This window comes from Mercenaria mercenaria, chromosome 3, assembly GCF_021730395.1.
Source record: "Mercenaria mercenaria strain notata chromosome 3, MADL_Memer_1, whole genome shotgun sequence".
Classification (NCBI taxonomy): Eukaryota; Metazoa; Mollusca; class Bivalvia; order Venerida; family Veneridae; genus Mercenaria; species Mercenaria mercenaria.
The window spans coordinates 98,606,793-98,623,871 of NC_069363.1; the positions used below are offsets into that span (position 1 = coordinate 98,606,793).

The 17,079-nt window shown below is 37.4% G+C and overlaps 1 protein-coding gene across 1 annotated transcript in view; it reads left to right on the forward strand.

Annotated features, from left to right (window-relative positions):
- The window catches only part of LOC123523904 (uncharacterized), a 30,238-nt gene extending 14,284 nt beyond the window's left edge, over positions 1-15,954 (forward strand). Inside the window, exons 5-6 of the mRNA XM_045301656.2 lie at positions 13,312-13,484; positions 15,704-15,954. Coding sequence (XP_045157591.1) covers positions 13,312-13,484; positions 15,704-15,762 — 232 coding nt within the window. The 3' untranslated portion in view covers positions 15,763-15,954. The remainder of the gene's footprint in view (positions 1-13,311; positions 13,485-15,703) is intronic.
- The last annotated feature ends 1,125 nt before the right edge of the window (positions 15,955-17,079 follow it).

The following is a 17,079-nucleotide window of genomic DNA, read 5'->3' on the forward strand; positions in this document are numbered from 1 at the left end:
CAAACAAACAAACAAATAATGGTCATGTCATGGGCATGTTCCAGTTTAGTGTTTGGCACTTGATTGAAGTTGATTCATCAAAGTTTTATTACGATTTAGCCACTTTTATTATATAATATGCTAGATTTTCACCAAACTGAACAGGAGTAATCAGTGTCAAGTTTTATACATAATATTAGCATGATCGGGTTCAGTGATTTTTTATGGAAGTTTTGACAACTTCTCTTACACATTTGGTACATTTCCACCAAACCTTACAGCAGGAGTTGTCAGTGCTAAGCCTAGTTATACATTTCATCAACATGTTCCGGTTCATTGATTTTCAGCAGAGTTATGGCCCATGATTTGTCATGTTCTACAGGGTTTACACTACTCGCTGCATACAGTTAGGCTGAATTTCACCAAAACTCATGAGTGATTGATATGAAGCATAGTTGTGCATATTGTCTTCTGATTAAATGAGCAGCGCAATGAGAAAACCAACATAGTGGCTTTGTGACCAGCATGGATCCAGACCAGCCTGCGCATCTGCATAGTCTGGTCAGGGTCCATGCTGTTCGCTTTCGAAGCCTATAGCAATTATAGAAACAGTTAATGAATAGCATGGATGTTGTTCAGACTGGGTGGGTGTTGGTTTTCACATGGCAGGGCTCATTAATGATTTTCAGTAGAAACATGGCCAGTGATTAGTCAAATTCTTGCTCTGTGCTACTTCTCCTAAAGCAGTGGTTGGAATTCCACCAGCTTTAACAGGAGTTGCCAAGCCTAGTTGTGAACATTTGCGGAATGTTATGGTTCTGTGATATTTAGCTCATCTGATCCAAAGGCTCAGAGTGAGCAATTGTGATCGCTCACCGTCTGGCGTCCGTCCACACTTTCCTTTAAACAATATCTCCTAAACCACCAAGCCAATTTTGATGAATCTTCACAGGGAATCCTTGGATGGTCTTCTTTAAAAATTGTTCAAAGAATTGAATTCCGCACAGAACTGTGGTTGCCATGGCAATGAAAAGGAAATAATTAAAAAGTCTTCTTGCCCAAACCACAAGGCCTAGGGATTGATATTTGGTATGTAGCATCATCTAGTGGGCCGCTACCAAGATTGTTCAAATTATCCCCCTAGGATGAAATATGGCCCAGCCCTGGGGGTCACATGGTTTATATAGACTTATATAGGGAAAAACGTTGAAAATCTTCTTGTCCAAAACCATAAGGACAAGGGCTTTCAGGGGTGGCTCTGGATATTTCTAAGCTGTCGCCAACACTTTCGCCATTTGGCAAAAGTTGGAGCCAAAGAGGAGCCACTGGAGCCAACATTGGTGCCAGTGCCAAGAGATTTTACCTGAATTATAAACTACAAGAACGAAAACAAATACTAAAATTCAACTTCATTTATTTCAGTTCAATTTCAAAACTACAAAAGTAACAAAACAAATAGAATAAAAAGCAAAGTTTAAAGAACATTTTAGTAAAACGAGTGTCTTACAAATTTTTTTAATCATTTCTAAATAAAGTACAAACTGCGCTATAAAAAAAAGTCCCCTTTAAATTTTCATCCGAAATTTTCGCGTCCGAAACTCGTAAATTGATCAGGTGTACGATCGAACGCCGTGGAAGTTTTCGTGCATGTTTTGATTCTTTTGCTTTAAAAATAACCGATTCTTGCATCAACTTGTTCAGATTTATAGTTTGACTCGATTTATTTATTAATTTTTCGAAAACAAAACCAAACTTCTCGATATTTTTACAAATTACATGTATTTATACGGCTGTTAGACGTCCGCGGAATTGCTTCCCGGCCAATTCATTTATAGAAATTGGCCGTGATTGAAATAAATTTGGAGGCAATTTTATAATAAAATAAAGAAATAACGTAAGACTGATACATTAAGATCATGCTGAAGAAGGTTTTAGTCTGCACTCGATAAAATTATCGGCTTTTCACGCCGATTGAAAATTTTGAAAATGGCGGCGGCTTGCAATATTGATAAATAACGCTACGATTGGTTGAAGTTTGACAGGCAAGTAGGCGGAGTTAACCAGGGATTTATCGATAATTGACATCAGTTTTACAACATTAATTAATTAAACAAACAGATTACAACTCGGCGATTCGGATACGCCCGCAGGCGATAATTAACTTCACAGCGACTAGGTAGGATGATCCTTGGTGTCATTAAAAAAATGTCTCGGCCCGATCTTTGCTTTGTTGTCGCCAGAAACTTTCGCCAACTGATCCAAATTAGCGCCAGAATTTGTAAATCGGCGCATTTGGCGCCATTGGCGACCGACAGCGCGACCCCTGGGCTTTGATATTTAGTATGTAGCATCATCTAGTGGGCCTCTATAAAGATTGTTCGAATTATCCCCCTAGGATATGATATGGCCCGTCCCTGGGGAGTCGCATTGTTTCTATAGACTTATATAGGGAAACAGGGTTCGCACAGGCCTTGAAAAGTCCTTGAATTCGATGGTAGTCCTTGAAAACTGCTTGAAAATGACAAAAACCCTAAAAAACCTGGAAAAGTACTTGAATTTTGAAAAAAACTCCTTGAATTTGACCTTTCACTCCTTGAAAATATTCTTTCCGTAACTTTGCTTTGCAAAAAGAATTTAAGGCTTAAAATAAATCGGAGAAAATGAAAATAAATTCGTGAAATTGCAGGATCGGGTCACTCGTACGCTATTATAGTGGTCTACGGCCACACTTTATCGATATTTACAGAGTGCTATTTCTACTATATCACCGTTTGCATGTTTCCGTTTCCGTTTAAAAAAGTACGGGAATAATAACTCGCAATTTTTAGCTATTTGCGAGTGTTTCCAGTGAATTAAAATGAGTAAGAAAAATAAACGTGTTTACACAAGTAAGCGGGAGACAAAAGACGAATATAAACAGTGGCTGAAGCCCTATAGAGCAGACAGAACGAAGTGTATTTGTACGTCGTGTGACAAAATTTTGAGGTATCATTAGTAGGAGTGCGCTAAAAAATCACAAGAAAAGCGATAAACCTCAGCAAAATAGTGAATCACATCAATCTAATAATCGAATTATGTCATTTCAAAGGTGTGACAAGTGATGGTTGTTTTATTTTTGCATTACATAATAAAAGTTGTTCCGATTAGGTCGTGGTTTTGAAAAAAAATAGTGCTTGAAAAATTGTAAAAAGTCCTTGAAAAGTCCTTGAAAAGTACTTGAATTTTGTCTCTGATATTCTGTATGAACCATGGGAAAAACTTTGAAAATCTTCTTGTCAAAAACAAAAGGGCCTAGGGCTTTGATATTTGGTAGGTAGCATCATACAGTGTGCCTCTACCAAGAATGTTCAGATGATCCCCCTTGGATGAAATATGGCCCACCCAGGGGGTCACATGGTTTATATAGACATGTATAGGAAAAAAAACTTTAAAAATCTTCTTGTCTGAAACCACAAGACATAGGCTTTTGATATTTGGTAACTTTTTGTACCCCCCAACAACAAAGTTGTAAGGGGGGGTATACTGGTTTCAGGTTGTCTGTCTGTCCGTCCGTCTGTCTGTCCGTAGACACAATCTTGTGCGCACCATCTCTCCTCATCCCCTTGACACAATCAAATGAAACTTCACACAAGTGATCAGTTTAACAACAGTAGTTGTGCATGGGGCATGTTAGGTTCTTCCAGAAAAAAAAATTGCAGAGTCATGGGACTTTGTTTTTTGTTACTATACTATATACATAGACACAATCTTGTGCGCACCATCTCTCCTCATCCACTTTACACAATTTAATGAAACTTCACACAAGTGATGTGCATGGGGCATGTTAGGTTCTTTCAGAAAAAAAATTTGCAGAGGTACGGGACTTTGTTTTTTGTTACTAAACTATATACATAGACACAATCTTGTGCGCACCATCTCTCCTCATCCCCTTGACACAATTTAATGAAACTTCACACAAGTGATCAGTAACAACAGTAGTTGTGCATGGGGCATGTTAGGTTCTTTCAACGACAAAAATTGCAGAGTTATGGGACTTTGTTTCTTGTTAACATACTATGTACATACAGTCTGCATATGCAGTCTTGTGCGCGCCTAATCTTCCGAACCTTTGCACACAATTTAATGAAACTTCACACAAGTGATCAGTACCAACCCTAGTTGTGCATGGTGCATGTTACGTTCTTTTAGATAAATATTCTGCATAGTTATGGGACTTTGTTGTTTGTTACTATACTGTATATATACAGTCTATATACATACAGTCCACATAATTATGCAATCTTGTGTGCGTCAAATTGCAATGTACTGTGTCAGTGCATGCGGGGGGGAGGATGTACATTCATCACCTCTAGTTTATTACTGGTCGTAGGAAAAAGTCAGGACCACTTTTCTGTAGTACAATATGCATGTTACATCCAATTTTGAGGTGTATTTTTTGACCTATCTCTACTGGTAAGGATTTTTGTGTGGACTTTGATTTTTTTTAAGATTTACTTCCCTTTGTTGTTACTATAAATAACATATTGTAACTTTTTGCAGCCTTTTTTTATTTGGCATAAATGTTTGCCTCAGTGAGACAGGGTGTCATGTGCAACTTCTAGTCCTTTTGACAGCTGGCGGGCTCAACATGTCGCCCATGGGCATCTAGTTGTTTTGTAACAGTCAATTGTAGTTACTTCCCCTTAAGCCGCGTCATTGAAAGGCATGATAATGTAAGCATCTGCTGATCGTACACATGCAGAACAGAACAGAACATGCCGTCTACAATTGTAAGAATTATATACAAAGAAAATCAATAAAAGTGACGCTAAAAGTACGTCAAAATTGATGTTTTGTTCGTCAGACAAACCTTAAAACTACAGATTCGTTTACCGCTCAAATTATTACACCTACAACTAGTCAATGTCTAGTCAATGTGAAACTGAAAGTAAAACTAAAGAAAGACTAACAATAATAGAGTCAGTGACGACTGATTAAGGTAACAATCACAGTTATAATGGAACACGGGATACAGTCATATCTGTTGTATTGAAAGCTCAATGAGAGATGAATATTTGCTTGTAGAAGTTTGTTTTTTAGCTCACCTGTCACATAGTGACAAGGTGAGCTTTTGTGATCACGCAGCGTCCGTCGTCCGTGCGTCAGTCCGTCCGTAAACTTTTGCTTGTGACCACTCTAGAGGTCACATTTTTTGCGGGATCTTTATGAAAGTTGGTCAGAATGTTCATCTTGATGATATCTAGGTCAAGTTCGAAACTGGGTCACGTGCCATCAAAAACTAGGTCAGTAGGTCTAAAAATAGAAAAACCTTGTGACCTCTCTAGAGGCCATATATTTCACAAGATCTTCATGAAAATTGGTCAGAATGTTCACCTTGATGATATCTAGATCAAGTTCGAAACTGGGTCACGTGCCTTCAAAAACTAGGTCAGTAGGTCTAAAAATAGAAAAACCTTGTGACCTCTCTAGAGGCCATATATTTCACAAGATCTTCATGAAAATTGGTCAGAACGTTCATCTTGATGATATCTAGGTCAAGTTCGAAACTGGGTCACGTGCCATCAAAAACTAGGTCAGTAGGTCAAATAATAGAAAAACCTTGTGACCTCTCTAAAGGCCATATTTTTCATGGGATCTGTATGAAAGTTGGTCTGAATGTTCATCTTGATGATATCTAGGTCAAGTTCGAAACTGGGTCATGTGCGATCAAAAACTAGGTCAGTAGATCTAAAAATAGAAAAACCTTGTGACCTCTCTAGAGGCCATATATTTCATGAGATCTTCATGAAAATTGGTCAGAATGCTCACCTTTATGATATCTAGGCCAAGTTCGAAAGTGGGTCACGTGCCTTCAAAAACTAGGTCAGTAGGTCAAATAATAGAAAAACCTTGTGACCTCTCTAGAGGCCATATTTTTCATGGGATCTGTATGAAAGTTGGTCTGAATGTTCATCTTGATGATATCTGGGTCAGGTTTGAAAGTGGGTCACGTGCCATCAAAAACAAGGTCAGTAGGTCAATTAATAGAAAAACCTTGTGATCTCTCTAAAGGCCATATTTTTCATGGGATCTGTATGAAAGTTGGTCTGAATGTTCATCTTGATGATATCTAGAACAAGTTCGAAACAGAATCATGTGCGGTCAAAAACTAGGTCAGTAGGTCAAATAATAGAAAAACCTTGTGACCTCTCTAAAGGCCATATTTCTCATGGGATCTGTATGAAAGTTGGTCTGAATGTTCATCTTGATGATATCTAGGTCAAGTTCAAAACAGGGTCATGTGCGGTCAAAAACTAGGTCAGTAGGTCTAAAAATAGAAAAACCTTGTGACCTCTCTAGAGGCCATACTTGTGAATGGATCTCCATAAAAATTGGTCAGAACGTTCATCTTGATGATATCTAGGTCAAATTCGAAAGTGGGTCACGTGCCTTCAAAAATTAGGTCAGTAGGTCAAATAATGAAAAAACGTGACCTCTCTAGAGGCCATATTTTTCATGGGATCTGTATGAAAGTTGGTCTGAATGTTTATCTTGATGATATATAGGTCAAGTTTGAAACTGGGTCAACTGCGATCAAAAACTAGGTCAGTAGGTCTTGAAATAGAAAAACCTTGTGACCTCTCTAGAGGCCATACCCTTGAATGAATCTTCATGAAAATTGGTCAGAATGTTCACCTTGATGATATCTAGGTCAAGTTTGAAACTGGGTCACGTGCCGTAAAAAACTAGGTCAGTAGGTCAAATAATAAAAAAACCTTGTGACCTCTCTAGAGGCCATACTTTTCATGGGATCTAAATTTGGTCTGAATGTTAATCTTGATGATATCTAGGCCAAGTTTGAAACTGGGTCAACTGCGGTCAAAAACTAGGTCAGTAGGTACAGGGTTCGCACAGGCCTTGAAAAGTCCTTGAATTCGATGGTAGTCCTTGAAAACTCCTTGAAAATGACAAAAACCCTAAAAAACCTGGAAAAGTAATTTTGAAAAAAACTCCTTGAATTTGACCTTTCACTCCTTGAAAATATTCTTTCCGTAACTTTGCTTTGCAAAAAGAATTTAAGGCTTAAAATAAATCGGAGAAAATGAAAATAAATTCGTGAAATTGCAGGATCGGGTCACTCGTACGCTATTATAGTGGTCTACGGCCACACTTTATCGATATTTACAGAGTGCTATTTCTACTATATCACCGTTTGCATGTTTCCGTTTCCGTTTAAAAAAGTACGGGAATAATAACTTGCAATTTTTAGCTATTTGCGAGTGTTTCCAGTGAATTAAAATGAGTAAGAAAAATAAACGTGTTTACACAAGTAAGCGGGAGACAAAAGACGAATATAAACAGTGGCTGAAGCCCTATAGAGCAGACAGAACGAAGTGTATTTGTACGTCGTGTGACAAAATTTTGAGGTATCATTAGTAGGAGTGCGCTAAAAATCACAAGAAAAGCGATAAACCTCAGCAAAATAGTGAATCACATCAATCTAATAATCGAATTATGTCATTTCAAAGGTGTGACAAGTGATGGTTGTTTTATTTTTGCATTACATAATAAAAGTTGTTCCGATTAGGTCGTGGTTTTGAAAAAAAATAGTGCTTGAAAAATTGTAAAAAGTCCTTGAAAAGTACTTGAATTTTGTCTCTGATATTCTGTATGAACCATGAGGTATAAAAATAAAAAAACCTTGTGACCTCTCTAGAGGCCATATTTTTCATGAGATCTTCATGAAAATTAGTGAAAATGTTCACCTTCATGATATCTAGGTAAAATTCAAAACAGGGTCACGTGCCTTCGAAAACTAGGTCAATAGGTCAAATAATAGAAAAACCTTGTGACCTCTCTAGAGACCATATTTTTCAATGGATCTTCATGAAAATTGGTCAGAATTTTTATCTTGATAATATCTAGGTCATGTTCAAAACTGGGTCACATGAGCTCAAAAACTAGGTCACTGTGTCAAATAATAGAAAAAACGACGTCATACTCAAAACTGGGTCATGTGGGAAGAGGTGAGCGATTCAGGACCATCATGGTCCTCTTGTTTATTTTTTTTTTAATGAATGAATATGATAACTGTACTATCTTTTACCATAGAACTTGCCTAAAAAGTATTGTTAGTTTATTAATTCTGAAATATTATAAAATCCCAATTTGGGTGTTTTACGACGCATTCTTCCCAATTGTAAAGGTCCTGGTCCCATTCCCAAACCAGTGGAAAAAAACACTGACATGTGATATGGAGGTGGTAAATGACCCAAAATTATTGATTTCAATTCTGTACATCAAATGTCCAGTGCACACTGCAGTGACCAAACAATTTTTGTTCCTTGTGCAATTACTTAATGCATCAAGGGGGCATTTCATGTTCTACAAGCTCTTGTTATGTCTTCCACCACTCAGTGTTAAGGAAGACATATTGATTTACTTCTGTCTGTATGTGTGTGTCTTTCCGTCTGTCACAAATTTTGTCCGCACTCTTTCAGTCGAACAGTTCTCATCCGATCTTCACCAGACTTGAACAAAATATGTTTTCAAGACAGTAAGTTCTTGGCCAAGTTCAGTAACTAGCCAAATTGGCCCAGGCATTTTGGAATTATGGCCTCTTTTAATTACCGAAAATACTGATCCCGTTGATACAGGTCTTGGTACGTGGTTGCCTCAGATACATAATGAAAGGCCATTTAATCCAAAACTTACTCCAAAACTATCAAAGGTATATTTTCTGTGAGTCAAGATTATATAAAGACAGACTTACTATTCTGATGATTAGGCATTTGTGGAAAACATGGGCTTTTCACAAAAGCAGCTCTAGTTTAACTTTGTATATAATTTATCATTTTGTTTAAATTTTGTTTCAAACAAGAATGCTACTGATTGTTTTTTTACCTGATTGTTTATTTACCTACTGCTAAAAACAAAAATGACATGATACTCTGTGGTAATTAAAGGAGAACACATTTTTGGCTATATCATCATAAATCTTTGCCAGTGTTTGTCTCTATGAAGTTTAGGTCAAGTTCAAGAGTAGGTTAACCAGAGTTCGAAAACAGGTCACTGAGTCAGTTCATAGAAAAACGTCATTAAGACTGGAGAGTCTGCATTTTCGACATGAATTGATTATGTCAGAATGTGTGTCTCAAGGAAATCTAGGTCAAATTTGAAACTGGATCTTCTATTTCAAAACTTGATTACCTATTTTCAGCTCACCTGAGCTCAGGTTAGTTATTGTGATCGCTCGATGTCCATCGTCTGTCTGTCAACATTTAGCTTGTGTATGCGATAGAGGCTATATGTTTCAACTGATCTTCATGAATTTTGGTCAGAATGATAACCGTGATGAAATCTAGGCCAAGTTCGAAAATGGGTCATCTGGGGTCAAAAACTAGGTCTCTAGGTCAAATCACAGAAAAACCTAGAGTATGTGATAGAGGCTGTATTTTTCAATTGATCCTCATGAATTTTGGTCAGAATGATTGCCTTGATAAAATCTAGGTCTAGTTTGAATATTGGTCATCTGGGGTCAAAAACTAGGTCACTAGGTGAAATCAAAGAAAAACCTTGTTTGCAATAGGGGCTGCAATTTACACCGGATCTTCATGAAATTTGATTAGAATGTTTGTCTGGATGAAATCCAGGTCGATTTTGAATATGGGTCATCAAGGGTTAAAAACTAGGTCACCCAGTCAAATTAAAGAAAAACATTATTTACTCTATTCTAGGGTTCAACGCAATAAGGGCATCTCTACATATAATAACTATATGTAGATATGCCCTCTCGAGGGTTCAACGCAATAAGGGCATATCTATGTTTGTGTATAGGGCGGCTTGACACATAAAGTATGTGCTTATCGACGGAGTTTTTTTCTTTCTTTTTCTGGCGTTCAGGAGTTACTCAGGTGTTTGTAAATTGCTTCAGTATTGCCACGAGATGTCTTTATGTGATTTTAGTGCATTTCGATGCATCTCTACTTGGTTTCATTCGTTTAAAGGCAAAATCATGGGCCTTTACATCAAGTGGTGACGCACACTGTGTATAACTGAGAATGGGACCTTGCGAACATGTTGACATCTTCAGGGTGTATGGTAATTTAATACAACGTGCAGTTGTTTCCGGCAGCTGTTCACTGTTTGATTCAAATTGGATAGTACTGTATGCTTTAATTCTTAATATATCAACTAAAATTTTTGATTAGATACTAACATTTGACGCTTGCCCAAGTTTTTCTGGGAGCCTACTACGTTGTGTGTAGTTATGGCGGGTGATTGCATGACTTGCGAGCACACTGAATTACGGATGTGTTTGGAGGTCGTATAATTCTAAGACGGTGCCCAGCTGTTTTTCAATGCAGTTGTCTCTAACTGGCATTTCGGCTTCATGGACTGCTGGTTTACATTCCCGTATTTGATAATACCATATATTTTCACTCTAAATACATTAACTGAAAATATTTGATTAGATACTAACCTCGGACGCGTGTCAGATTGTAGTGGCTTGGTGATCGACGGGTTTTTATCTAACGTTCCGGAGTTAATCAGGTGTTTATAAATTGTTTCAGTATTCCAAGAGGTGTCTGTATATAATTTTATTGCATTTCGATGCATCTCAGCTTGGTTTCGTTCGTTTGGAGGCAAGGTCGTGGGCGCTTACATGTAGTAATGACGAACACTGTGTATAACTGGGAATGAGATCTTGCGGGCATGTTTACATTTTTAGGTATATGGAAGTTTGATGCAAAGTACGGTTGTTTCCAGCACCTGTTCACTCTATGATTCAAATTAGGTTTTACTGTATGCTTTATTTCTTAATATATTAACTAAAATTTTTGATTAGATACTGACAATTGATGCTTGTCTGAGTTTTTTGGGGGTCAGCTACGTCCGTTGGACGATATTTTTGCCGGGATAGTTTTCCAAGATCCGGAACATGCTTTGGTAATTGGTTCTGCTTGATTTTATGTTGCGGTGTATCTCTTAATGTTGGAGGGGCGGTTCGGCGCATTTCTGCTTGGTCCATTTTAGTTCGGGCAGGTGAGGTTCGTACGGTATGACCGGGGGTCTGGACGAATGGGTGATCTAGAAGCTTTTGGTCATTGAAATTGTTTAAATATTAGAGATTCTGTCCAAAATTCGGACGAAAATTTGATACATACTCGGAATTCGGAATTTTAGTTTACATGGTTCTATGGCGGTGCCCTAATGGTTTCACTCATTGTGTTAAGGTAAGTATCTCGCATTGTCACAATTTGGAGAGGATTGTTGTTGTTGTCTTAGGGTTGAGATATAGGTTAGTGTGGTTTCGGATTTCGGGTGTGGTCTCGCCGCCTGAATTGTTTTATGATCACATGGATATTAGGATGGATAGATTGCTTGTTGACTCAGTAGATGTTTTTTGGGTGGCAAACAGCAGCCGTTTTGATCTGAATCAAATGCAAGTAACCAATGACACATATAATATACAATATTTTTGGGAACAGAAGGCAGATTAGATGGTCATCACAATTACTACATAACACTTTTGTCTTATCATCTACAATATTCATAGTGATTACATGGTTGAACTGGTGGCCACCTTCAATAAGGATCCAGCCAGGTCCTTACACAAACTGAATAATGAATAATGATTTAAAACAAATGGTTTACAAAAATCTCCATAATCACTTTTTCATGGAAGATATTAACTTTGAAGAAGACATGTGAACAGTTTTGCTTGGGGGTTGCTTCGGATTCGGGCCGGATAGGCAAGGAGCGTTGCGCGCGTAAAGGCCTTAACTTGCCATTAGTTCTTCGCAAGGGAATTTATCTGGTATTGTTTCTGGGGAGTTCATCGGGCTACTGTTGGTGCATGTCGGGATATGTTGATGCGTGTCTTTCGGAATTAACCAAACTGTTTTTATACAGTTGGACACGGCTGGTTGTGTTTGCAATGTCATGTGGAATATTTGAATGGCACTTTTCTGCGTGCCAGTTCATTCATTTCATTTTTACAACTTGATGTTGCACAACTCATAGGTACAGTGGTGAAGAGCACATACTTTATGTGTCAAGCCGCCCTATACACAAACATAACTATATGTTCAACGCAATAAGGGCGTATCTACATATAATAACTATGTGTAGATATGCCCTCTCGAGGGTTCAACGCAATAAGGGCGTATCTACATATAATAACTATGTGTAGATACGCCCTCTCGAGGGTTCAACGCAATAAGGGCGTATCTACATATAATAACTATATGTAGATACGCCCCTCTCGAGGGTTCAACGCAATAAGGGCGTATCTACATATAATTATTATATGTAGATACGCCCTTATTGCGTTGAAATTTGATTAGAATGTTTGTCTGGATGAAATCCAGGTTGATTTTGAATATGGTTCATCAAGGGTTAAAAACTAGGTCACCCAGTCAAATTAAAGAAAAACATTATTTACACTATAGGGGCTGCATTTTACACTGGACATTAATAGAATTTAGTTAATATAATTGGCTTGATGAAATCTAGGTCAAGTTAGAATATGGGTCATCTATGGTCAAAAACTAGGCCACTATGTCAAATCAAAGAGTAACCTTTTGTATGCGATAGAGACTGTATTTTTCAATTGATCTTCATGAAATTTGGTCAGAATGATAGCCTTGATGAAATTAAGGTCATGTTTGAATATGGGTAATCTGGGGTCAAAAACTAGGTCGCTAGGACAAATTAAAGAAAAACATTTTGTATGTGATAGAGGCTGTATTTTTCAATTGAGGTTCATGAATTTAGTTAGAATGATTGCCTTGATCAAATCTAGGTCAAGTTCGAATGTTGGTCATCTTGGCTTGAAAACTAGGTCACTAGGTCAAATCAAAGAAAATACTTGTTTACCCTCAAGTTTTTGGTCCAGTCTTAATGAAAATTGGTCAGAATATTTGTGTCCATGAAATCACTAGGTCAAACTGTTAACACTGTTATGGTGTGTTTCTCAGGTGACCTAGGGCCATCTTGTTCTTGAGTTTGCCCTGTGGCTAATTTTCCCTATTAAAGGCTATAGGAAAACATTGAAAATCTTCTTCTGATTACCCAGTAATGTCGCAGCAATGTTCCTTAGGTGACCCTCTGCCATATCCTCTCAAGTTATAACGATTTGTCTGAAAGCCTGACTTTGGTTTGGCTAGTTTTCTCTTTAATTGTTTGAAGACTTCAAAAATCATCTCTGACAGAAGCTGCTGGCACAATTTTAAAATAATTTCTCAGAAATGTTCTTCAAGTGATCCACAACCAAAAATTGTTCAGTCTATATGTGCAACACAGGTGAGTGATCTGTGGCCATCATAGCCCTCTTGTTATATATTACAGGGAGGATTTCTTTGAAAGCGAGTCTCAGAGGACTGAATTCCAGAACAAACTTGAAAATGCCCGCCAGAAGCTTAGAGCATGGAGTAAAGGAAAAAGCATGGACCACCTATCAGAAGCAGACAAAGTAAAGATGATGGTTTTCAACCAATTAGAAAAACAGACGGAGGAAGGGTGTATGTAGTATTTCTATGTCAGTTGATCGTAGAATTTAAATTGAAACTAAAATATCAGCTATGAAAAATGGATGGAGGATGAGCATATAGTGTAAACCCTGTCTGTTTGTGCACAAAATCTTGCCCGGTTGATGATTTTGTTGTGCATTATCGCATTTTGAAATAACTTTGCCAAAATAACCACCATAATAAGACAGTATTTTGCACGTAATTGCAGACCCTAGCTCAAAGGCAAAGAGGTGAAAGATTTGTCAGATTTTTTTGTCCATTCTATTACTTTCTAGCTCACCTGAACCTTTTTCAGCACAAGTTATAAGTATAGGTGGATGGTCCAGCATCAGTTTTTAGCTTGACTTTTCAAACACACCATGGTGTCATAGTCTGGGTCACACCTTGGTTGCCTGCAGGCACCTATAGTTATCATTTCAAGGCAAATAGCTTGGAAACTTCTTTTTCTTTCTAGATTAATTACCAACCTTACTGGGTCAAGTACCATAACTGTGACATGTATTTTGTGCAAATTATGCCCACTTTTGGACTTAGAAAAATCCTGGTTAAAGTTTTGCCTGCAAGTTACTTTCTCCAAAACTAATGCAGAATAGAAACTTCTTATGTGTCTTTAGGGTTATGAAACTATGTGATAGTATCAAGTCCCATAACTCTGGCACACTTTTTACCCAAATTATGTCCCTTTTTTTGACATACAAAATCCTGGTTAAAGTTTTGCAAAACTAATGCAGATACTGGATTGAAACTCTATAGATATTTTAAGATTTAGGGTTATATTCCTGCTTCTGGGAAAACAATTCGCATAATCAAGCATTGGCTATCCTATGAACAGCTGTTGTTACTTAAAGATTTACATCAGACTAGGTCAGAAGCATCTGGGAATGGACCTCTATTAAAAAAACTCAGGTGATCCAGCTTTGCCCCATTATGTGATAGCCCTTTCATCTGTATGTCCATCCATCCATCAATCGTAATTTGTGTCCAGAGCATAACTAAATAACCATAGAAGGTATTTACTTCAAACTTTGGCATGTACATAGTTGGCAGTGAAACAATGTACAGACCATATGAAATGAGTCTGTAGGTCGCAGGTCAAGGTCACAATTTGAGCGCAAAGGTCAAATCTGTGTGTTGTATTTAATGCATAACTTTTTAACCATTCAAGGTATTGACTTCAAATATGGTATGTAAAAGTTGCATTACTCAAAAGCTGAAGGAGCCTGTTTAAGGTCAGGATAAAGCAATTTTAAATGCATTATCAGGGCCTTCCTTGGGTCTCAGAAAGTTGTAGCCATTTTTAGCTCACCAGAGCACAAAGTGCTCAAGGTGAGCTGTTGTGACCGGTCATTGTCCGGCGGTGTGTGTCGTGCATCAACATTGCCTTGTTAACACTCAAGAAGTCACATTTGTGACCCAATCTTTGTGAAACTTGGTCAGAATGTTTGTCCTGATGATATCTAGGTCAAGTTCGAAACTGGGTCATGTGGGGTCAAAAATTAGGTCAGTAGGCCAGATCAAAGGAAAATCTTGTTAACACTCTAGAGTCCACAGTTTAAATTTGAAACTGATGAGAATTTGTCAGAATGTTTATCTTGATGACCTCTAGGACAAGTTCGAATCTTGGTCGTGTGGGTCAAAAACTAGGTCACCTAGTCAAATCAAAGGAAAAGCTTGTTAACACTCTAGAGGCCATATTTGTGACCCAAACTTTATGAAACTTAGTCAGAATGTTTGTCTTGGTGATCAGTAGGTCAAGTTCGAATCTGGGTTATGTGGGTTCAAAAATTAGGTCACTAGGGCAGATCAAAAATTAGGTCACCAGGGAAGATCAAAGGAAAATCTTGTTAACACTGGAGTTCACAGTTTAAGTTTGAAACTGATGAGAGTTTGTCAGAATGTTTGTCTTGATGACCTCTAGGTCAAATTCGAATCTTGGGTATGTGGGTCAAAAACTAGGTCAGTAGGCCAGATCAACTCTGGTGAGCGATATAGGGTCAGCATGGCCCTCTTGTTTGAGAAAAATTGCTAAGTTGAAGCTGAATTGCTGAAATTTGGCCACATTTTAATAAAATTCTTGTAACCATTTCTTTGACTTTGTAGCATTTTGCTACAACAAGGCCCTGATTATATTAAGTAACTTTAACAGTTAAGGAGCTGATTTGATCCTTTTGATTATTACTATTGAACTTCTTTTTCATGTTGTTTTTCAGTTCAAGTAGATCCAGTTCCGCTGGCTCAGAAATATCTACCTAAAACACCCAGTGAATAAATGTTGTGTCAAGAAACATTAGTGTTTAGATATGTACAAATTGATAAAAGACGTGCTTGAAATTATTTAATATTTTGTATGACCAATAGTTTTACATCGATATTCCAACATAAGCGAAAATTGACTTGAAGAGGATTACTGTTGTGAAAGTTTGTTAGGAGGAAAATGTTGATTAAATTGTGAGAATTTTAACTTGTTCCTGCTCATTTTATAGAGGTTATATAGCTGTTGTGTCAGGGAATAGTTTGTAATTTCATGCATTTTGCACAATTTAGAAGAATGGTTTTACATTCTGCAATAGAAAATATAGTTTTAATATTATTGAACAAGCTCACTAGTTGTAGGTGTAAACTCACGGTCAGAAGCATTCTAAGATCCGTTTGTCAACCTTTCTGAAGTTTATACAACAGTGCTACAAACTGGAGTCCTTTTAAGAGTTTTAAAAAACCAACTTGAATCCTTGAATAGGATGTTTTTTGTGCTGTGCTCACCCCCGAAATTTTAGATGGGCACTTGAGTTAATCTTGTCCATCTGTCTGTCAGTTCGTTCATCCTTTGTGTTGTCCATATCTCAAAAAGTATTTGACCCAGAATCATCAAACCTCACAGAATGATTATTCAGCATGGGAAGCAGTGCACCAGGGGTTTTATTTGGATCTATCACTGTCAGAGACCAGAGTTATGACCCGTGACTTAGTCAAGAATAGGCATTAAAAGGGCCTAAGTTTGTGTTGCCTGTATCTCAAAGTATTTGACCAAGTATTACATGGTTTGCGATGGTCTTGAAAAGTCCTTGAAACCAGGTCCCACCTTGAAAATCCTGGTATTGGGTATTGACTTAAAAAATGCTTTAATTTCCATCAGAATTCTTGAGTTTTGGAAAAGTACCATGAATTAACATGTCAGACTAGAATATTATGAAAAACAAATGTATCATGAACCAAGCAAATACAAAAATGGAAGAAAAAAAAACGATTAAAAGGTCTGCGAGAAACAGCACACATTGAGGTATGATTCAGCATGGAATTTTACATAGGATATTAATTCTCACATCCTTAAAATTAAAAGGTGCAAAATTTGCGCAGGATGTCATAAGAAAGTGCAAAAATGCAAATGGCATCTCCCAAGTTGCAAATTTAATCACCGAAAATTGGAAAAACGTAGAAGAAATGCTTTCAGTATAAATGAAAGACCTCCATATACATGTAGCTCACTGTGCTTGCTCAGTGTATGAAAAACATGGAACCATTTTCTTTCTAGTCAGTTTGTACTGCAGATTGGTGCTCAATGGAGTTATGGAATACAGGAAAATAGATA